Source organism: Siniperca chuatsi, linkage group LG11 (assembly GCF_020085105.1).
Source record: "Siniperca chuatsi isolate FFG_IHB_CAS linkage group LG11, ASM2008510v1, whole genome shotgun sequence".
NCBI classification, from domain to species: Eukaryota; Metazoa; Chordata; class Actinopteri; order Centrarchiformes; family Sinipercidae; genus Siniperca; species Siniperca chuatsi.
In genome coordinates, this window is record NC_058052.1 from 11,904,943 (window position 1) to 11,928,063 (window position 23,121).

The following is a 23,121-nucleotide window of genomic DNA, read 5'->3' on the forward strand; positions in this document are numbered from 1 at the left end:
AGCGGAGTCAACCTACAGTGTTGAAAGAGTGCCAGCATCGCCAAACAGAGGCTTGGAGGAAGCAGGGGTCACTGCTCCTGCTGCTGGTGAATTGAACACCAAGTAAAACATTAAGTGTTTTGTAAAGGGTGAAATATTTTTAACTCCTGGCATTGTGCACCCTTGGGATCAGAGACTGTACTGAGCTCCCAGCACTGAGGAAAATGTGCAACAGTGTAACCTTTCTATTGACAGTAACCAGAAAACTAAAAGTGGAAATGTTCTGTTGGACAGAAATATTTGAGGGACTGGATAACCACAGTCTCTCTAAAACTACATTAGCCACAGGCAATTAAGCCACTACTAAGGTACTGAAGCCATATTCAACATTAGGATGTTTTGTGTGTGTGTGTAGCTTTTACTATTGCTGTATAAAGGATTTAAGATCCCAGTTGTGGGTGAATGTATGGTGGCCTGTAGGGGACACCCACTATCCCCCCATCCTGCAGGTGGGACATGATGCCTCCCAAGCTGCTGCAGAAGTTCTCACTGTAACCTCGTTGCCATGTGACCAATATGCCATCAGGTGATGCAAAATGGTGGTAACATGAGAAAACCAGAAACACTCATCTTGCTTTAGCAAAAGAGATTGAAATTATATTAAATTATGTCTATTCCAATCACATTTTAAGGTTATATTATAATATATATATTTATATATACAGTAATACAATATAAAACAGTGACTCCCTCAGTGTTATCACTACTTTCTGAGACTGCATCCAAACGAATATGAAGGTCTCAGCTCCAATCACATCCCACTGTGGAGCTTGATTACGATCACCTGTGGGTGCACTTTCCATCAAGGTGGTGCCGGCCAACAATCTGACTTTATCACCTTTAACTGTATATATTATGTTTCCAAAGTCCATTGTCACCGGACCGCGGTTATTTTTGCCTTGAATCATGCTCACCAGCACAGGCCCAGTGGTAAGCGAAGCTGCTCTTTAGCTAGTTTTAGCAGGCTAACTAATAGCAATAGCATAGTTTTGCTATAGACTAACTAATAGCAAAACTATTTGGTGTGTGTTGGCCTGTATATACGTGAAGTAGCCTAATAAATGCGCCAATGAAAGCACCATTTCTATTCAAATATAGACTGTTTATTCTGATCCTCGAGCTATTTATTTGGAAAAGCTCAGTGCAATTCATCATGATGTCCGGCCAAATCTCGTCCAAAAATATATCAATTAACGTTAGGTCACATATGGCTTTCTCTATCGCCAGCTCTTAGCAGTAAGATCAACGTTGTTTTTGTCCCTCTAAGAAGTCTGCCCAGAAATATTTTATTTCACTAACATTTTAACTTGGATTTTATTCGTTTTAAACTGATGCATAGTGAAAAGTAATGGAGAACATCTTAAGTCAATTCTGAAAATGGAACAATTTAGCTAGAAAAATACCACTACAGGCTACTAACGTATTATATGTGACCCGAAATGAAGAGTAACTATGATATGTTTTAAAATGTCCTTAGTTACATATAGGTTTATGAGTTTACATTTTCCAGCAGTCTGCAACATAAAAAAGGCAGATGTTTGAATGGAATTTGGTATATTTCTTATGAAAACATGCATCGCAAGCAGCTCAACAACTTCTGATTTACAGTTTTTGTAAACAACTGCAGGCCAAACTCTACTTGTCCATAATTGATGATGTAATTGACAGTATGAGGGAGCTCTTCTTGGATGAAGGGCTTGAAGACCGCGTCCTGGACGATTTAAGACATGTGAGTTATATTCTACATAACCCTGCTTCATTTATAAAAATACATATAATGCACATCTTGACTCAAGTTGTCAGTTACAGCAAAGTTAGATCATCTAGTGAGGGAGTATACACCATACCAGGAAGACAGACTGCTGTGTCTTCTGATGTGCAGCTTTGGGAGTCAAAGATGATGCAGTCAAAAGCAATGGAAGACTTCAGGAAAAACAATATCAACTCATCCAACTTTGTGCTGCAGCTCCCTGCCAACTACACTCAGGCCAATCAAGAACTCACAGGTAACACAGTGCTGCTTGAAATGAACTGCTTCTGACAAAACAGGCATATGTATTTGTGGTATGAATATGCATACAGGGCACAAACTAATGTAACTGAAGTCACAGATAGCCCATTCTTTTGATTTTTGTATCACCTGCTCTGCTCTGATTTTTCTCAGCCTCAGTTGTGATCCCTACAAGTCAGAATATAAACCGTTTCCCAATCAAGGCAAGTGTCATCAAGATTTACAGCCCATCACCTCCCTGACTTCATATGGCTCTTTACATGAGGGGCACATGGAAGCGAAACATAATCATAATGATTTGAATCTGTAAAGCAACTGGATTTCTTACTGTTAAATTGAATCACTACTGAATACATAATGTTAAAATTTAAACACCACTGAATTTATAGCATTTAATTTGAAAATCATCCATCTGAATTTATGTGGTTTGAACGCTGTCTGGAGAAGGTCATTTCAAGTGGTGTAATTTCAAAAACTTGATTATAAGTTATTTTTTTAAGGTTCAGAAATTCAGATTTAGTTAAATTCTGATCTAAAAACAGTCAAGTCAAAAAATCAAGTTGCTTTAATTGGATTTGTAAATTTCAGACACCAAAATTCAAGAGGAAAAATTCAAACTTAGGATGCCAAAGATACTTCTTCCTCTGCCTGTTTTTAAAAAATAAATAAATAAATAAATAAATTACATTAGCTACTTGGATCATGTGACAAACCTGTCTGATCAATTACATTCAGGCTTGATTTTTATTCTTGGTAGCCGGGGTGTTTCAACGTGAATATACAGTATATTTGGACACTTCTCATTTCTATCTGAGTTTGTGAACCCTAAAAAAAATTTTTTGAAATTGCACCACCTGAAATGAGCTCCTGGAAATTTCAAAATTCTAACCACATAAATTCAGCTAGATGGTTGTCATAGTAATATTTAGAGATATATATATATATATATATATATATATAAAGTAGCATTTAAATTCCAACAATAAGTATTCATCAGTGGTTAAATGTCAGTTGGGGCAGTTTCTTATAATATTCAGATTATTATGGCTATTATTTGCCTCCATAGTCACATTCTCTTAATTTATTCATTTATTATTATTATTATTATTATTATTATTATTATTATTATTATTATTATTAGTCTGACATGATACCTGTGGGACAGACCTGTTGACCTCGGGGATATGAGTGCGTTAACGAGGCCAGTATTACATTGGAATTAGAATGCAGTCGAGCACCATCAGACAAGAATCTGCAGTGTTTAATCGATAAGCCCAACATTTTGTAGAAGATTACTGTAAATCATTACTGTTTGATGTGCTGAATTATATTTTCCTTTACACATAATGTTTCATTGCAGAACAACTCGGAGACTCTTGCTACTTTTTCTCTCCCTGCTGGGTTAGCTTACCCTGTGCAGATACCAGCTGGAGTCACTCTTCAAACAGCTTCTGGTACACATTGACTTTACCTGTTACAGGCCTAAATCTGTTAGTTTTTTAGCATGTACTAATAGGTTGAAATAACATTTCACTCCTCCCTTTTGTCTTACTAAGGTCAACTTTACAAGGTCAACGTTCCTGTTGTGGTTACTCAGGCCCCAGCAGGTCAGCAACCTGTATTCCAACCTCAACAGAAAGTCACTGATTGGAGAAAACGTTCTGCCCCTCAGTCAGCTGCAGTCCAACCAAACACCATTCATCCTCAGGAGGTGGCGCCATCCTCTGTTCTAGCTACTTCTGTCACTCAGCCGCCACATCCAAAGACCAATTTACCCCCCGGTCAGCAGAGCAGCCACCCCCAGCAGCCCCAAGTTCCTGCTGCTGAGACATCGCAGCTTCAGGGGGCCCACTCGCCAGAGCAAGAGCTCACATTGGAAGAAAATGAGCCGAGTCCACAACCTGAACCTGTGAACCTCAGTATGACCGCCTCACCCCACAGTCAGCTATTAGACTTCCAGATCAGCGCTGAGGAGGCTTTGGCACAGACGGCACAGTTAAAGACCAGAGACATTGATGACATCCTGAAACAAGTGATTGAGGAGGAGAGAGAGAAAGCAGAAAGGGCGAGGAGTCTAGCGCCTGCAAAGAATGACAACCAGCCTGCTGCTGTTCTTGGGGTAATTTGAAAAGAATATTACCTCTTTAGGAAATACCGGTAACAGAAATAGGTACAGATGTGTATTGTGAAATGAATAGTTCCACATTTTGGGAAATACACTAATTTGCTTTATTGCTGAGAGTTAGATGAAAAAATCAATACAACTATCATATTGGTACACTTAATCTGCAACCAGTTAGCTTAGAATAAAGACTGGAAATGGGGGGGCTAGCCTGGCTCTGTCCAAAGGTAACAAAGTCTGCCTTCCAGCACCTCTAATGCTCACTATTAAACACATTCTGCCTTAGTTTGTTTAATCCATAAAAAACCATAGTGTAAAAACAAAAAGTTGTTGTGTTTTGGGTTTTTTTTTAACAAGGAGTATGTGCCAGATTATCTCTTGGCTGGGAGTTTCCAGGCTTTGTGCTAAGCTAAGCTAACCAGCTGCTGGCTGTAGCTTTATATTTAATAGATCGACATAAAGTATTGACCTGCTTCATCCATCTTCCTCAAGACAGTGAGTATTTTCCAAAATGTTGGACTATTTCTTTAAAGGGGCACTCAACCTGTGTTACAAAATGTAGGTGTGGAGTTTAGACATTGAGTTGTATTGTGGGAAGTGTAGGATTTAGCATTTTTGCAGCTTGGCCCACATGAGGGGCTGAAAGTCTAGATATCTCCCCTCAACTTTATGGATGTTCAATGCTAAATTGTGGCTCTTTAGTTCATCTGAAATAAATGTTTCCATTTATGATAAAGTGAGCATCCATGTTATCAAACTTGAAGTTTTTTGATTACAAAGTCCTCAACATGAATTGCATTCAAATCATAAATGCCTGAGTGCTGTACTTTTAACAGCAAAGCAGACTGCTGTGCTATCTTATGCCAATTCAGGTGTGCAATCTTGAGTTATTCAAAAAATAGATATTCTTCCACAGCAGTTAGTCCCACTCCAACTTCATTTTTCTGAATGTTGTCATGGCACAACTGTCACATTTCTTCTTGCAATTCCTGCCAAGCTGGACCTGGACTACAACTACAGCGAGCTGTCAGACATTGTTCAGCTGGATGGTCCTGCAGACAACTCTGACATCGAGGAGGAAGAGGGAGTTCCCCTGGAAGAGAATGACTTTCTGGGTATAATCAACGCAGAGGCCATAAAGGCTCTGCAGGAAGGAGATGGAAGCAGTGATGGCAACAGCATCTCCTCCAGCAGCGACGGCGAGGGAGCAGATGAACTCGCTAATGTAGAGGAAGAGGTTAGAGAAAGTGAGCTTGATATAAATTTTTTTGCCACTAAAACATCTCTGTATGGAAAACTCCAGTTGATTTGTTCCTCTTTTCCTAGAAATGACATTTATCCGCATGTTTTGCAGGCAGCACACATTTTTTTGCCCTAACAGCATGTCTTTGCACATTTTAACAGTTTGTTTCCCACAACGCACTTTCTGTTGATTAGGATCCTTTGAATTCAGGTGATGATGTGATTGAGCAGGACATCCCAGATCTCTTTGACACTGACAATGTAATCGTTTGCCAGTATGACAAAGTAAGAACATTTTGTCTCTCTACTGGCCATTATTTGCCTCTCAACAAAGCCCAGTGCCGAATACTGACTGTTAACATTGTAAAATTTCCTTTCTATTGCAGATCCACCGCAGTAAGAACCGCTGGAAGTTTCATTTGAAAGATGGAGTGATGTGTTATGGAGGCAGGGACTACGTGTTCTCTAAAGCTGTTGGAGAAGCTGAGTGGTAATGAGCTTTAGTTCTCTTGCACACATCAGATAATCAGAAAAACAATCAGTGACTTTAGACCTCTTGGTGGTGTTATTTGGCTCACGGAGCAGGCAGTTAAAACACCACTATGCAAAATCACTGATACTTTTTGTTTATTTCATTATGTAATTATCAGAGCAATACTGCAAGTCATTTACGTTGTTGCAACCAATTACTTACAATGTTGCATGTGAATCCAATCAACTGAGGCAAACAGCATGAATTTATGTTGTATAATATTTGCTGAGAATAGTTTACTTTAGTAGTGGAGCAAAACATTATTTGACCTGGATTGTGTTTTCTTCTGTCATGATCATGTTGCTTTGAAGGTACCTAATGTGCTGTTTGATTTTCAAACATTGTGATTTCTTGTCTTTAATCACGCTTCAAATACACTGACCTGCACTGTTGTGCTGCATTCAATAAACCCTTTTCTTTATGTGCAACCCTGTACAAAGCCAGTGTTGTTGTCATATTATGTTTTCATAATGGACTAACACTATTGAAACCAAACACATCCCATTGGACCTGCTATATACAAACTGGAACATGATAAAATTTATTTATAAAAGCCTGCATGGACACTAAAATCAATAAATCTTTGACTGTGGTTTGGATAGACAAGTAGCTACTCACCACTGGGGAAAAAAATATGAAGGGTGGTGTGATAGTTCCAGCAACAACTCACAAAACAAAAAAAATCGGTGACAAATTCTTGGAAAATTATTTTGCTATTGATGTCAACTTGCCTCGGCAGTTTCGTCACAGTTTGACATTTTTTTGGTGCGCGGGGGTAGAATGGTTGGTTGGACTGGTTACAACTGGTAGACATTTGCAACCCATTATGGGGGGTCACAAGTAGACATTGTTTTGCTTTCAGGGGTCACAAGCCGATGCTGTTGGGAACCACTGCTTTGTAGTATTGGTAAACAGTATGCAGCTGAGTCAGAGCAGATCTCCTATATAAATATGAAAACTCCCTGCCACAGAGTGAGGATTTGGGTTTACCAGGTTATGTAAATCAGATGCCATTTTCCACAGTGCTGTGTGTTGAGCATGGCCACATTGATCCTAGAGTACACTGAAATGATGCAAATCAGTGTCTGTCCAGTATATTTATCATATGTGCAGTTTCAGAAAGAGATTAAATTAATATAGTCAACCATAGTAAAGACAAGCTTATCTCTGGAAAATGCATTTATGCAGGACAAGTCAGCAATGATGATGGAAAGGACAAAAATAAAAGTTAGTTTCTAAGATGAGATGCACGGTGCTGTTTTACTCCTAACAGCCTAGCTAAAACCATCCTCAAGTATGTTCTCTGAAAGTAAGTATAGAAGTAGATGTTTCACATGGGAATCTATATTCTGGTATGTTAGTCTCAACAGCTGTTGCTATATGTGGAAACAATTTTTTAAAAGATGGTTAGCATAAGTAATTGACCACACTTTTTTTTTAATTATAATGTCTTATTGTGAAAATACAGAACATTTTGAACAGAAGTAATATTTCTCATAGACCAGGCTGCAGCTTTAACTGAGTCTCGGTGGCTGCTCTGCCATGTCTGCAGTCTCCGAGTCCAAATGTCTCCATTACAACAACCCAACAGATGGCACTAAAGCTCATCTCTGATGAGCTAAAACAAAGACTTCCATTTGATCACACTTCATTGTATTCAAACCTTTTTATGAGGACAAAATAATAAATCATTTCTACGTATTGATCTTTAATAGATCTAAATGTCTCTTCTTGTAACAACATCTTACAAGTGCTGTCTTATATATCTTGATCTTAATAGCATAAATGACCATCAAGGCTTTAGGATAGTTTTGCAAATAAACTGTTCTGTTTTATTTGTTCCCCAATCCTGCTCCATCCATCTGCTACTTTGTATCACATTACCTGTGCAGAAATGGAGGCTGCAGCACCTGTTTTTCTTTTCAATTTGAGGTCTCTTGGTCCAGACTGATGAAATTCTTACTTTGTAGATCAAATCTGGTCTGCCGCCTGCCATGTACAAGACTGGCAATCTCTTCAACCTGACCTAAATTTTGCAGAAATGCTACATTTTTAGCAAGACAGCAGATACCGCCTTTAAGTTCATAATAAAATTGAACTCTGATGTTGATGGTCATGTGGTTCCCTTGTTTAGAAAGCAACCCTTCATCTTAATGTGATAGGCATAGAAGGTAAGTGAGTGAGGTTTTCTGGTGGACATTTTTCGGGTAGAGTTGAGGTGTGAAGCCAGAGTCTGGGACCTGTAGAAGTCACCATTGGCATGGCAGCAGCCGCAGTGGCTCAGCAGCAGGCACACGTCCTTCCTGAAAGCCCGTGTGAAGAGGGAGTACAAGAAAGGGTTGCAGAGGGAGTTGATGGGATAAAAAAGGATGAGCAGGATCTTTGAGTGAGACACGGTTATGAGGGGCATACGCAGGGCTGCTGAGATGGCGAAGAAGGAGATCGGCGCCATGCACAAAAAGTCGGTGAAAATGAGCACAGCCATGCGCTTGGCAATCTTGGTGTCTCCATGACGGGTAGAGTGCTCTGGGTTGTGAACACTCAGATATATGCATATGTAACAGTAACAGACCACCAGGAAAGCGACAACATTGAAAACGAGCACAGCCACCACGTAAATCTGAGAGCCCGGTGTGTCGATGTCCATGGGCAGACAGATGCTCACTTTGCTGTAACTGCTGACGCCCACAAGAGGGAGCAGGGCAACCAGCAGAGATAAGCCCCACCCTGCCCCCATCATGGCTGTTACATGGTTCATCCGGAGCCTCTTGTTGACATGCATGGCATTGCTGATGGTGTGCCAGCGTTCAAGGCTAATCACCGTCAGTGTGTATACTGATAGCTCGCTGGCAAAAACTGTCAAAAACCCTGCTACGCCACATCCGGGTCCTGTCTGCCAGTCCGTGGCGTGGTTGTAGTATTCTTGACGGGAGTAGTAGTCCATGAAGGCAATGAGCATCAGGTAGAGCCCCATGCACAGGTCAGCGAAGGCCAGGTTACACATGAGAAATCTGGAGATGGTTAGCTTATGGTGGCTAATTAGCAGGATAACAAGAACAGCCAGGTTACCGATCACAGCGAAAATCGTAATGATCCAGGTGAGACAGCGCAGGAAGGAAAAGCCCAGCAGGTCCTCACAAGGGTTAAAAGCATCTGGCTTTGGCGTGCACTTGACGAAGGGATTGTTCAGACAATCAAATTCCAGATCTGGATACTGAAAGGTGATGTCATCAATAAGATTCATGCCATCTGCAGTGGGCTCTCTGAAGAATATACAGAATGTTTGAAGATTACCATAAAAATCCCACTTGATCAAGGAAAACTATCATTAGGAGGAGAGTATGAATAGGGAGAGCGTAAGGGAGAGTATGAAAATGGTCCTTTGCTGAATGGAGGGCAGTTTAACTTTTTTTTTCACCCCAGAGTGGGACTGTATTTAAAAAGATCAAATATTTGCATCAAAAAGATGGATTTTGTTTGCGCCATAGGTCATATGAGGACAGCAATCATGTCTGTGTATTAGGTGTTTATTTTTCTCATCGAAATCATCAAGAAGCTAATAGGATCACCATGTCAGTTTTGAGAAACAGAATATCTCCAGAGTTTATCTTGAACTGCAAAAAAATTAAACGTGTCAAAAAATGTGTCATATAAAGTGACAGCTCTTGGTTCAAAATTAAGGGTATTATGTATTTTTCTAAGTTAAGGGGAGGGTCCAAAGAAAATCATTCATCATTCATCCCCCCTTCTCACCCAAATCATTTTTGTACTGTCCCTAAGTGGGCAGTGAAGTAACTTACACTTCAGTTTCGCTGAGATCACACAACTTTGTGAAGTTCTTTAAGGCACTTTCCCTTTGAATAAAAAAAGAAGGGAAAGGTTAGACAATAGAAAATGTCAATAAACTCAACTGCTAATTGCCAAGCTACTGATAATCTGTATTCATTTGACAGAGCTTTTGTTCTTTATGCAGATCAGATACATCTCTGGCAGCAGTTGTCGGTTACCTTTGTTTCCGACGCCATGTGTGGAAGGCACAGCAGTGGCTGGGGTACGTGAGCTCAGCCTCCAGCAGCTCAGCCAGGCTCTCCAGTGGAGGGAGGGTCTTCAGAGCAAAGGCAGAGCTGGCTTTCAGAAACCTCACCTGCCTCAACCCTTTAGGGGGGAGGGAACTCAGAGCTGTGGAGGAAACATCCCTGAATCACACACGAAGAGATATATTTCAGTGAAGATCAGTATAAATATAAATAATAAAAATGAGATGCTCACTCATAACAAAATGCTTCATCACAGAATAGAGGTTGTAATTACTGACATTTACAAAGGACTGAATACATTTTATCCAAAGCAAAATAACATTCAGGATCTATTTTGCTCCCTCATTTGATTGGATTACTTGAACCTGACATTCATCAAAACTAAAAATACCCAGAGGTACCACGCTGGACCCCACATGAGCAAAAGAAAGACCTTTGGCATTTCCTGCGTGTCAGTGAATACCACAAACACTATTTCATAATCAAGATAAGAGGAAATTTCATATCTACAATGCAGGGTTGCTTGCAATCAAAGACCTTGCAAGCTGTATGTTTCGCCGGCTGGGCTATTTGGCCAATAATCTGTATTCAGCAGCCCCGCTTGCTTTGTTGGTTGTTTACACAGACAGGCTGTCACCGCCCTAATGTTTATACAATAAAATGATAAACATTGTTATGAATATTCTTGCTTCACTGACCCAGTTCAAATATGGCTGCCTTACTGCTGTCGATTTAAACAACAGAAGATAGAGAATGTATGATTGTCCTCTCTCACATTAACTTTGCCACTATCATGAATTTGCTGCTTTTGGATTTCAACCTCCTATCTGTGGAACATGAACTTTTTAGAGGCTGATTCATATTCATATATTAGTTATTTATTAGAGTTTCCCCTCGGGGATCAATAAAGTATTTCTGATTCTGATTCAGCATTTGCGGAAAGTAACCAAGTACATTTATTCAAGTACAATTTTCAGGTACAAGTGCTTTCTCTAGTTGACTGTGTTTCACAAGAAAATTGTAGGCCTACTTACTCCACTACATTTATTTGACAGATATAGTTTCTAGTTGACAGACAAACTACATCAAAATTACACTTGAACACATTAACCCTAATTTCCTTCATCTTCATCATCTCTCTACTGTAAGTTGGCAAACAATGGCTAAAAAATACTTTACATTTTTTTTAAATAAACATTTTTAAAGGGGCTATTCTGCATGATTGAGCTTTACATGTAATGGAGTATTTTTGATATTGTGGAATTTCTACTTTTACTTAAACATACAATAACTAATTTTTGGCCACTTGGGGGCGTTGGAAACGAGTTATAAACAAAACAATATTAATATAAAAATATTGATTATAGCAGCTTTAAATAAAACATCTGAATACTTTTTCCACCACAGTTTTTAAGCTGATTTCTGTCATGACATTTTTGTTTTATTGATTTTATTAACTTGAATTACTGTCACTTACAGAAAAGTCGGACCTGTGGCTCCTTCAAAAGCGTCTTCTTGGATGTCACTGAGATACCTGTTGTCTCTCAGAATTCTACAGAAGACATAAAAAAACAACTGTAACACAAGTGACTTCCAGTCCAAACTGTAGTTCTGCAGTTAACATGCAATATGAAAGAAAATGTAAGACGACACGTTAATGGCCAACAATGCCCCAAACCCTTTTTCATCTACTTTTTGTTTTCTCAACTTGACACTGAGGAAGATGAGCTTTATTTTTAGACTGCAGGGTGTCTGCACATATCTCGTCCCCATCAACATTCAGCAGTACAGGGCAGAGCAAGAAAACAATGGGGCATCCAATCTCTGTTTAGTCTTACATAACATTTGTTTACTGGTACACTCAGTTTTTATGATTAGAAAAAAACCCTGAACAACAGCAACATACTATATAGGTCTGTTATCTTTTTAGCTTAGTATGAGGGAAAAATCATGATGATCAAAATGCTTACAGTGTGTTGAGCCTGGTTCCATTGAATGCATGAGATTTGATTTCTTTGAAGCCGTTTCTAACCAGGTTCCTGTCAATGACACAATGTATGTATTTTCGTTTGCTGTCAAAAACACCTTTCACAAAGGTCAGAGAACTGAACATTCAATTACATAAGCATATTGACACACATCAAAACAGATTCTTAACAAATGGTGACAAATTGTCTGATAATGAGGTAACAAAAAGTATGTGGTTCGTGTACTCACATGTCAACATACTCCTCTGTGATACCCTGGAAAGAATTGGCAGGAATGATGTCGATCCTCATGTTGTCTGTCATTTCTCTACACGGAGGAGATAACATTCATTCGGGCTGTTTGGCTAAATTATCAGTTAGACAAAATTATGTATATTCATACAAAAAATGGAGCAGTTTGATGAACTGTGACCCAGTTAGAGGATATGCAGCAGGAACGGTGGCATTGTGACATTGATAGATAAAAGTAAAACTGGCCTCAGAATAAACAACTTGGGCTCCGCTTAGAGTTTCACCACGAAGAACATGCAGTTTTGCAACATTCAGAAAGACACCAATCCAGTTTAGAAACACTATTTTTAAATGCTATTACTTACAGGATAATATTTGTCGCCAGGGAAGAGATAGTTGTGAAGTCTGGCAGGTGAATCGCCCCTGTGTTAGAGATGCTCCTGAGAAGATGAGCAGCAGAGACAGATGATCATAAGCAGATAAAAACAAATCTTCAAAGTGCACACAAAATATCACAGAGTTGCAGATTGTCTCAGTTGGTAAGAGAAATTTTATGAGCCAGTTCTGGAAAATATTCCAATATAAATGTAGTTAACAAACTGTTCAAGACACAAGACTAACAGTGGTTTGAAGGTGACAGGAGGAAGTTGCCACAATAAAATGACTGCAAAGTAGGGATGTACTAATAATAGTCTATAAAGACAAGCAATCAGTACAGCTACAGCTATGCTTTTCAATGCAGTTGTATTGTGTAAGAAATTACAAAGAAAAACAATAATGAAAAAAGAATAGTCAAAATTCAACCAGCAAAGGCCAAGATATCCTGACCTTTAGTCCCTAATAAGGGTCTAGCCTAAAAAAACTGGCTCCTACAATTCCTATAATGCAACTCACAATTTTTCATCGCGGGTTTTTTGTTAAATATTTGAAGTCTCAAGCCTTACTCAGGATAACCCAAGAATGACATCATTGGCTCGAGTGCCCCTTTAACCCCTTGACATCCAGGTTTCCCCCTTTTATTTCCTCATTTATACAGTATCCTATTCAACCCTGTCTGACAGTGTCATACATATTCTGTATTGGCTTTTTCTCTTCATTTCTACTTATTTGATGTTTAAGTAGGCCTACATATCATGGACCGATGCCACATACCACAGAATTTATAGCCTAAGGTAGTTTGCAATACCCGTCACTAGATGGGCCTTTATAATAATACAATAACTTAACAATAATACAATGACAAGACTAAGAGTCTACAGCCATGCTACTTTGTACTGCTGTGAGGCTGTACTTAGCTAACTGCTAACGTGATGACAATGCTAACATGCTGGTACTTAACAGGTATAATGTTTACCATGTCTTACCATACCACATCTTAGTTTAGCATGTTAGCATGCTAACATTTGCTAATTAGCGCCAAACACAAAGTGCAGCTGAGGCTGATGGGAATGTCATTAGTTTTTAAGATAGCTGTCAACTTAACGCTGGAGTAAAAGTCACCAAAGTCATTAGGATTGATCCTCTGGGGACCATGAATGTCTACCAAATTTGGAACAAATCCAAGATTCAACCTAACTTAGCCTACTTGGCATTGTTGGAAACGTTAGGATCTCCACTCAATTTAAATGAACTAACTGAACAATGCTCGGCTGCAGAGAATGAGATTTTAATGACTGACCCACCTGCTGGGTTTAAATAGGTGAATAATGATAATGTAAAACAGGATGACTTACAAATATTCCAGCTTGGGCAGGTCAGTGAAGGCCCCTTTTTCAATAACCCTCAGGCTGTTGATATTCTGCACCGAACTGCGGGAATGAAAATGAAGAACAGTATCAGTTATTACAATATTGTTGTCAGTGGCTGTCAACAGACAAAACACAGCAAAGCCCATTCACAAATTCACACAAGTCAAGGATTAAACACGTTGCTTTGTAACTGAGAGACTAATCCTGTGAAACTTAAATGAAATGCAAAACACATACCAGCTGTTCAAATGATTATCTGCTTTCATCTTGCAGTTTGAATCTGATGTGTGGTGGAAGATAAAGTGTCACTTACATTTGAGCCAGGCTGTGGAGGGAAAGGAAGGCATGTCTCTGTATCTGCGTGATGCAGTCACTCTGGGAAACCTCACTGTGGCACAAAGAAATGGTTCCACATCAGTCAACAGATTTACAAAAGCCTGTAAACAAATTACTCCTGAAACATCTCAGATCAAGCTAGCAAATATGGAATTTTAGTGAAACAAATATTATGGATTTCTTTGCTTACTTACTTTTTGATGCACTTGTTTTAGAAATAGGACAGAATTGATTGATATTGGGATACAAACCACGAGGGAAATATTAAAATACCACCACCAACAACTCATACTTCTAGGGCACTACACACACACACACGCTTCACCTCATGTTTGGAAAAGCTCCAAACCTACATCACGGATGCATCTGGGCCAAGAAGACTAAGTGAAGATGTTTAAAAAGGCGGACTAAACAAAGACCTTCAGAGACAAACAAAGTCAGCGAGACTTCTTGATTTACCCTTGAGCACTTTATTTTCTGATGGAGGCTGGCTTCATTTTCCGAGCCACTCTCCATCTTCGTTTTGTAATCATCGTTTTAAGACTCCCCACTCTCCTGTAATCAACCGATACTTTTCTTAGGTTAACGTCACCCTGCGTCCATCTCAAACAAAGAAACAATTAAATGACTCCATCTGTACTGCTTACATTTTTTGTCCTTTTACCCCCTCCTCTGATTGCATTATGAATAGTGTCATAATTACCACTTACAGCTTCTAAAAAGCTTTTCCACATGATCATTTAGATGAAGCTGCGCCATGATTTCCAGTTTGCGTCATCAGTGACACACAGAGCTCCCACCTTGACACAGGTTTTATTGGCTAGCTTGCTGAAAAGATGAAGGATCCCAGCTTTAGGACTGTAACCTCATTTTGTGCATTTTATCACTTCAAACTATTTTGTGATAGAGACAAGATTTGGACATAATGAACCTATCGCATGTTAAGTACTGTAAGTCGAACACACTCAAAACAATCCAGCAATTGGAAAATGATTTCACCACAGGCTAACAAACATTATCTGCTCATCAAACGGTTAGTGATATATTAATTACATGATGAAACCCATTCAGTGAAACAATTCAGGCTAATGTTATGGCTTTAGGACTGAGTATTTAGTAGCTGTAAACACGATAAAGATGAGACCGAATTAATCAGTGATTAAGATGAAAAGAGGTTGTCTTTTCACTTGTCTGTCAGTTGTTATTGGATTTTGGTGAAATGTGTTATCCAGAGAGCCATTTGAGCCAAGGAAGAGCTGATTACATTTAGGTGGTGATGTTTCTGGTGCGGTATTTCTATCATTAGACGATTTTCAGTTCTTACTGCCACATATTGCTCTTTTAAATAGATCATCTTTAACAAAGAATATCCAGAATTTCCACCTGATTCATGTCAAAATCACTTTTTTGTTGATTATTAATGGAATAATTCAGCCATAGCAGTCACATCTACATTGATAATTTGATATTTTTTTCTGATTACTGAATGGGACAAATACCTAAAGGCTGCTAATACAGAATGGAATGTACTGCTATAAGAAAAAAAACTACCTGTTCGCAACATGATGTCTTGAGCATGTGGGTGAAACTTTTAGATAAAAACTGAAAACTGAAACTTCAGAAACTCCAGAGCAAGACATCAAAGTTAAATGCAATTATGTTAGGAAATAATGAATAGTCATAAACAAATGTTCACCTCTTCTGTGCCTGGTCAAGATACAAACAGCTGGTAAATACCTGATGTAATAGTTGAGTCTTCATTAGTCAGAGTTCATTGGGTCATGACAGACCCCCCAAAAAAAAAATTGTGTTTCAAATATCAAAATGACTAAATATTAGATATTTAGTATGTATATTCATACATACCTTTATTTTTATTTCCAAGACTTATTTCTGAGAATGATGAAGTAGTCATTGCCACAGAGAGAGATATATTATGTTTATCCTAATATTCTTTTAAATGACATAAAATCACACTGGAAACAATGGCAAAAGCACTCTTCATACTAGGGATTTTGAAGAGAATTCTGTAATAGTACAGTATATACACACAGCATACTGTATACTAATTCAGTGTTTTGTTTAATACTTTAATATGAAATTACCCAATTCCAGACTTCTGTTGTGAAGTGTCAGAGGCAGGTGGTTGTGTGTACATGTCCTGTCGAAACACTCCTTCTCTATTTCTTACTGGTGCTACAATATGCTCCCACATATTTGGATACATTGTCTGATTCAACATTTATATAGTAGTAGTAGTAGTGGTAATTTTGTTTTCTAATCCAAATTAGACTTCCTGTGAATGCTCTGCACACACAGACCAATAGGTGGCGCTACAGTGAAAGTATATTTTAACTGTATTTGGAGGTTAATTTGCCAAGGACTCATATAGGCCTATAGAGAAATGTTTCTTTTTCTTTTGTCTTATACATTACATTTCCTCACAGTAGATTTGTTTGCAGCATTTTCACCCAGAGCACATGATATGTTACTGTACATTTTTATTTAGGGTCAGTAAATTGTATTTGAGGTTAATTTTTATGTCCAAATTCTGTCACATTTTAAGACTGGCAACACACAACAGACATTTAACCTGTCTATCAGGTAAAATGCATAATTTATCTGATCACTTTAAAACTTTGAAGTTTGAATAGTCAGCATTCTCCTTTGCTTGCATGTTCCATCAAGGCTAAAGTGTCTATCAGCAGTAGTGGCTCCTTTTCTAAGTTGAAACTATGATTTAATGTGACATTAATTCACCCACAGTATATTTCTTCATCCAAAGCAAAAACATATAGCCTAAGAAAAAACAAGGAACTTACATTATTGTAATGTTGATTAGCTCCTTGAAGGCGTGAGTGGGGACTTCTTTCAAGGACAGATGAGTGAGCCTTCTGTAAGATTCATAAGAAAAGTTGTTAAAATGAAAGAAAATAGAAAAATACAATAATGTCTCTTCAGATTATCCTTCAAAATTACATTTATGATAAATCCTATAATAAGTTCAACCAAAAGTCATTAGGCTATAGGAATATCACAGTGACAGTGAGGGAAATAAAAATGACAAAAAAAAGTCCATAAAGTACCACAGGCCCTCTGCAGGAAGATTGCAGAGATTTTACTCTAGACTACTATCAGCACTGAAGCTAGAAAGTTTAGTGAGGCTACTTACAGTCGAGGCACGGATGTTGCTCCTGCCCGTGAGGCAAGCTGAGTGTCTTTGCTGCACTGAAAAGTGTCGGCGCTGCAGCGGCAGATGGCCGGACAGGTATAAGCATAACAGGAGCGCACATTCAGGACACCGGACAGCGCGACCAGGACCCAGACCGCCCGGGGAGCCATGTGTGACACCGGGACACTCACTTCGCGATAACAAAAAATAAATAAATAAAACTAAGACAAAAATCTCTGCTGAATCTCCTTAAAAGTTTAAGATAAAAAAGTACTCTGGAAAATCGAACATGCCAGGCCAAAGCTAAATAATGTTACGGTCTTTTTTCCCCCACCTGCTGCATTCAGGTGTCGTCGTAATTGCGAATTGCTGCCCGTCTGGAAGACCCAACAAAGTGAAACACAGGCAGCATTTTCTTTGACAGCTGAGCAGCAGAGATGTGACGTTTAGTGGGTGGAGAACATAAAAGCTCTGTCAAATAGCTACTGGTGTTAAAAGTCATGCTGCCACTCATTTTTGTTTGTTATAAATCCATTTTCAAGGAAGTAACGTTTTTTGCATTTACAGTTGAGATACTACTTTCTTTATTTTGATAGGTGAAAAAGTGAAACACTGTCAGTTCTTATCCCTCAAGTGTTTACATTTTTTTTTTTGCAAATATGATATAGGCTATATAATAATGATATACATAAAGCTCCACCATTTAACATCATTATTTTGGTCCCACATAACAATAACAATGAATTCCCAAATAACTATTTTAATTATACCAAAGGACCATAACAGTGGGTTTGCAAGTCTTTGCTATATCATGCAGACTTTACATTTTTAAAATTTAAGGATGTGTTCTTATACCACCCAATGTATCCATTGATTTCTAATAATTCCATAAGGTTTGGAAATCTATCTAGTTTAAGTGCCAATTGTTTTGAAAAGTCTGCACATGCGTTACCTCTCAACAGTAAGGTAAATCTGACAAAAAATAATGCAAAGTTGATCTTCACTGTGATAGATTTAAGTATTTTAAGCAAGTTACAATGGTCTGCAAATAGATTTTTATATCACAAGGAAATTAATGGAAACCAATGGATACAGTAAAAACAGTTAAACTATGCATTCAAATTTGTTAAACAGAACAAAGTGGTTTGCATAATTGGTAAGCTGAAATGTAAAGTATAGCCTATGTAATTTGGAGCTAAATCAAACAAAACTACTGGTATGGTCTTTTCAATATCTTCATTATACCTAGTTATTTTATTTTTAATTAGGTTCAATTTTGACTGCAGGACTTAACTCATAATAGAACATTTTTCCATTGTCATATTGCTACATGTCTGCTATACATTATCTCTGCTTCCTTCTGTTAGTGCTCTGCTGGATATCCAAAAATAAAAATTAAAGACTAACATTAATTATGTTCACTTATTAATCCAACAAAAAGCGCTCAAATGCACAATAAGCAAACAAACTTGGAAATAGGATCACATATGCACATGTGCACTTGAAGGCAGCATATCCCACTTCCAATGAGGCTGTAAATAGCCCTAAAAGGAAACATCACTGCCTTTTCCCAATTATTCTGTTAATTGGAAAAAATGAATCTGTTTCAAAGCCTTAATGGTGTACCCTTAAAAATGACAGAAATCAAACCTGATGTTAGAGAAAAGACAGAGATACCTCTCATCAAATTGTAGGCTGCAGCTGAAGCTGTATTTTTACTTATGGCCTGGCCTACTCTGCTGCAAAATGTGTTTTTATGTTGACTTTAATATACAAAATCCAAATATTAATTCACACAGGGAGAAACACTGAAAACTGGGACTTTCAAAAATAAAGTGTACTTTGTTGGTGTGAGGCAGTTTGTTACTGCAAAGGTAGCTATGTAAAAACAGACAGACACAGCAACTGAAAGTTGGATCACACATGTTGAACAAAGAGTCCACTTAGTTTAATCTCTATTGGCTAAGTGTGGGTTTGCGCCATTGAAATCAGTGCAGCAGTGAATCTGTGAAAACTAAAGGTAGCACCAAGTATGTCTTTCTGCAGTGAGTAACAGGCGCCACAGCCCCTTTTAACTGTATCCATAGATGAAGACGAAGCTCGGGCAGGATGCTTCTGTTTGTTGTTCTACTGGAAAACCCTTTTCATAGGGTGGCCTGTCAACCTGGGAAATGGTGGAGAGTGGAGAAAAACACTTTAATACAAATTCAACAAAGCCTCTTTGTTGTAAAAACCACATTTGTTTTTACAACGCCTTAAATCACAAGAGAAGACACAACAAGGAGCCAAGGTCCCATTTACACCGGTTTGTCAGACGAAAAGCTTCAAGTCACCACCATCCTTAGCTGAATCTCCTCTGCTGTCAGTGACTCTGACCCCGTTTATAGCTAACTCATCCCGCTCCTCCACCGTGTCACCCATGTCAACAGAGCAGCAACACCTTCTTCTCGCTGCTGTTGTGTAGCATGCCCACACACATACACATTCACACACACACACACACACACACACACACACACACAAACACACACACACATAAACTCATTTCCCTGGAGAGGTTACTGCAGAGTGCTGTTTACCAAGGCTCTCGCATTCCCTGCCAGCCTCTCAGCCGAGCACAGTGTAAAGTTCCACTATGTTTAACCCTGTAGAAGAAAACACTCACAGACAGGGAGAGAGAGAGAGACTAATTTATGCAAGTGGACCTCTATGAATCAGCCCACGTCTTCATGCAAACCACCACGCTGTGCATCAAATCACATCAAGAAGGTCACGCACAGCAGGGAGAGACTTTAAAAAAAAGCATACAGAAACAATTTCAAAATTAGAGTTACATCACATTAAAATTTCATAATTGCTTGACAGAATGTGCAAAATAAGTGGTTACACATATTATAATGGCGATTGTTAGATTATTGCTGCTTTTCAAGCATTAGCTGTGCTTTAGTGGCCAGCCTTTATAGTAGCTTTATTGGATTTATCAGCTTGGCTGGAGCAGCTAATGCTGAAACTCCTCTTTGGATAATACAGTGTTAAATTGCAGTTTATTCTCATTACGTGGCGGAGCGGGTTTAAAAACTTTTTTTTTGGGGGGGAGCACTGTTAAAGAAGGGGGCACAATTGTAAAATCAGTAATAATGTGTTAAGACTCACATTTAAAGCCCTAGTTTTTGGCAATAATAAGTACATTATTAGCAGTTACAATGGTTTTTCATTATTCAGTGTAATAAATGAGCCAACTTATTAATATTCTAATATTAAATTATATTAATAAATAACTGCTATTTGCATCTCCAAATACCCTGCAACCATGGGAAGATTATGAGACAATGGACATAGACATGTAAACAGTCCCCTATCCCTCCTACATTCAGACTGAAAGCAGCTGTGTCTGTTGTCGTTTTGCTTCTCTTGGTGGTTGTTTTGCTTCTCTTTGTAGTCATTTTGCTTCTCTTGGTGGTCATTTTGCTTCTCTTTGTAGTCATTTTGCTTTTCTTTGTAGTCGTTTTGCTTTTCTTTGTAGTCGTTTTGTGTCTCTTTGTGGTTGTTTTATTATTTATGTGGTATTTTCTCATTCAGTTTAGCTTGAGGCAGGTGAGAACCACACTGATATCACTTCTACAGTTCATGATAAATATTGGTACAGTAAAAGTGTTCATTGAGGTTCCTTTTTTTGACTAACAAATTAAGAATACATGAAGAAAATGTTAAATATGGGCATAAGTCCAAAGTCCAAGTTTGTCTTCAGGAGCTGCTGCTTATCAGATATCTACATGTGTCTACCTGTGCCTATAAATCTGCTCAGATTGCAGATTCCTTTAGTTGGCTCAGATCACATTGTCAGTCCTAACAAGCCACACCACAGTTCACCTGAAGGGACTGACTGAGGTCATGTTTACACCAAGCAGGGTCAGAGAGTTTTATTCTGTGGGCCATGTCCTTCTGCAGATATACTTTAAAACACATTTTTCCCCTCACTTTTGGCCGTTTGTTTGTGTGCTTTTATGTGGTCAGCATACAGAGAAAACATCTGACAATGCAGGTGAGGATGTAAACCCTTGACATGTAAACAGTAATAATTTGTGAATCCACATTAGTGTAAAATGGACTTCTTTTTTTAGAGTACCACAGGGGCAGATGAGAACAGTGTCACTCAGACCTGCGTGGACGTGACACAACAGACTGTAGGTGTGATCGCACCCCACACTGTCACCTTCACCTGCTTTGTCGCTGTATGTTGTTAGAGGTTTCTTTTTTAGGCACAAGGTTCTTCTTACCTCTGGGTGGGAGGCTGTTGACCTGTCAGTATCCTGCTGGTTATCAAAGCGCACAAGGAGTGTGTGGAACACAACACAGCACAACACAAAATGACAAGACACAGTATGACATCACGAAGCATAACACAGTTAAACACAATCTAGCATGAAACAAAAGAACACAATATAAAGTAACACAACCACACACCACCAAAAACGGCCACCATGAAACAACGCATCATAATATGGAAGTGCACAAAAGGAGCACAAACATCAGTAAAAAACATCAGGGCTGAGTCCGAACAGGCCTGCAGTCATTACTGAAAGTGGTGGAAGCAGCAATTGGTGTCAAATGCTGTTTACTTGCCATTTCCACATAAAGTGACATTTTCAGGGAGCGAGTTCAAGAGCAAACACACATCAATGTGGCATTTGAGGTAATTGGAAACAGGGGCACTGAGTGTGTTCCGAGAGTCCCTTTGTTTTATTCTTCACTGTAGCTGCAGCTCAGCCGCGACGAACGAATTCTTTCCATCACTGTCAAACTGAACAGGGACCTCTTTAAAACTGAATAGCCTATGGGTTTTCCAAACAACCCCCAGACTACTCTTGGTCAAATTAAACCAGTATTACATAACATTGCATTTCAACGCCGTAAGCCAACTTTTCATGTAAATTCTGCCAATTTGAATTGAAAAAAATGAAGAATATTGTTAGTTCACGCAGGGCACAGAGGTTGCAGTGGCTCTTTCAGAGCTGTTTGGCTAGTAACATCCAATCATATTTATGCACATGCACAACGTGACCATTGCAAGCTGACACTTCTCACGATTACTCTGCCCCAACCTCCGCTTTATGTGCCAAGCTTTTGGTTAATTTGCAATTGTTAGTTTTATCTAAGAATTATGTTCATGTATGTTTATTAGTGGAGGATTAGTTCTCTCAGCAGGATCCTCAGTGTTGCTCGGATTCTTTGAGAGCCCCCTCAAACAGCGGAGCCTTTTCCACCAAATCTAACATTTTGCTATTAATGGTCAATTCCTTGACATATCTCTGATTATTTTGTCAAGAGCTGACTGAGTTTTGGAAAACCCCTGCTCAATGTCAAATGCTCATAATTCAGTATAAACTGTAATTGAACTTAGTGTAACTTGGATTATACACTGCAGCTCACTGTGCTGTACGTGCTGACATTCCTACACTCCAAAAGGCTTGTAATCTGAAATGTGTTTAAGTGATGTCTGGTTGAAACTACAAAGTCGCCTCTTCTCTGCTGGTCATTTAGCTTCAGGATTGAGTCACCAGGAGTTGGATAGGGACACAAGGTTACATAATCTGTACATGGCTTCATGAATGTGTGTGTACACTTGTTTAATTAAGGCACTCTTCATATTAGAAGGTGAGCCT

General features: G+C 38.8%; 2 protein-coding genes across 7 annotated transcripts; one reads left to right on the forward strand and one right to left on the reverse strand.

The window, feature by feature from the left end:
* The first annotated feature begins 768 nt into the window (after window positions 1-768).
* Window positions 769-6,403, forward strand: gtf2a1l (general transcription factor IIA, 1-like). Of its 6 annotated transcripts, none has more exons than XR_006379857.1 (9): window positions 769-969; window positions 1,667-1,768; window positions 1,922-2,045; window positions 2,204-2,253; window positions 3,411-3,504; window positions 3,607-4,169; window positions 5,170-5,419; window positions 5,610-5,699; window positions 5,801-6,403. XR_006379857.1 is itself a non-coding variant. In XM_044214087.1 (9 exons), the coding sequence occupies exons 1-9, from the start codon at window positions 946-948 to the stop codon at window positions 5,906-5,908; spliced, it is 1,395 nt and encodes a 464-aa protein (XP_044070022.1). In that variant the 5' UTR covers window positions 770-945; the 3' UTR covers window positions 5,909-6,402. The 6 variants fall into 6 exon arrangements, 5 of the variants coding, with proteins under 5 accessions (XP_044070022.1, XP_044070023.1, XP_044070025.1 ...); XM_044214087.1 differs by having other exon boundaries at window positions 770-969; window positions 5,170-5,409; window positions 5,801-6,402; XM_044214088.1 differs by having other exon boundaries at window positions 771-969; window positions 1,648-1,768; window positions 5,170-5,409; window positions 5,801-6,402.
* Window positions 6,404-6,727: 324 nt separating this feature from the next.
* On the reverse strand, window positions 6,728-17,835 carry LOC122884802 (lutropin-choriogonadotropic hormone receptor-like). Its single transcript, XM_044215186.1, has 12 exons — window positions 17,793-17,835; window positions 17,459-17,648; window positions 17,109-17,180; window positions 14,264-14,338; window positions 13,936-14,010; window positions 12,568-12,642; window positions 12,201-12,278; window positions 11,954-12,022; window positions 11,461-11,535; window positions 9,954-10,142; window positions 9,747-9,800; window positions 6,728-9,209 (listed from the first exon to the last, which is right to left on the reverse strand). Exons 2-12 carry the CDS (start codon window positions 17,626-17,628, stop codon window positions 8,060-8,062), a joined length of 2,082 nt encoding a protein of 693 aa, XP_044071121.1. The 5' UTR covers window positions 17,629-17,648; window positions 17,793-17,835; the 3' UTR covers window positions 6,728-8,059.
* Window positions 17,836-23,121: the final 5,286 nt, after the last annotated feature.

Coding starts and splice junctions, on each gene's coding strand:
- gtf2a1l (XM_044214087.1), top strand. CDS start 946: ATGCTCACCAGCACAGGCCCAGTG. Junction 2,254..3,410: donor TAAACCGTTTCCCAATCAAG/GCAAGTGTCATC, acceptor GTTTCATTGCAG/AACAACTCGGAGACTCTTGC. Junction 5,700..5,800: donor TCGTTTGCCAGTATGACAAA/GTAAGAACATTT, acceptor TTTCTATTGCAG/ATCCACCGCAGTAAGAACCG.
- LOC122884802 (XM_044215186.1), bottom strand. CDS start 17,628: ATGGCTCCCCGGGCGGTCTGGGTCCTGGTCGCGCTGTCCGGTGTCCTG. Junction 14,339..17,108: donor CTAATCAACATTACAATAAT/GTAAGTTCCTTG, acceptor TTTGTGCCACAG/TGAGGTTTCCCAGAGTGACT. Junction 10,143..11,460: donor GCCACAGGTCCGACTTTTCT/GTAAGTGACAGT, acceptor TGTGTGATTCAG/GGATGTTTCCTCCACAGCTC.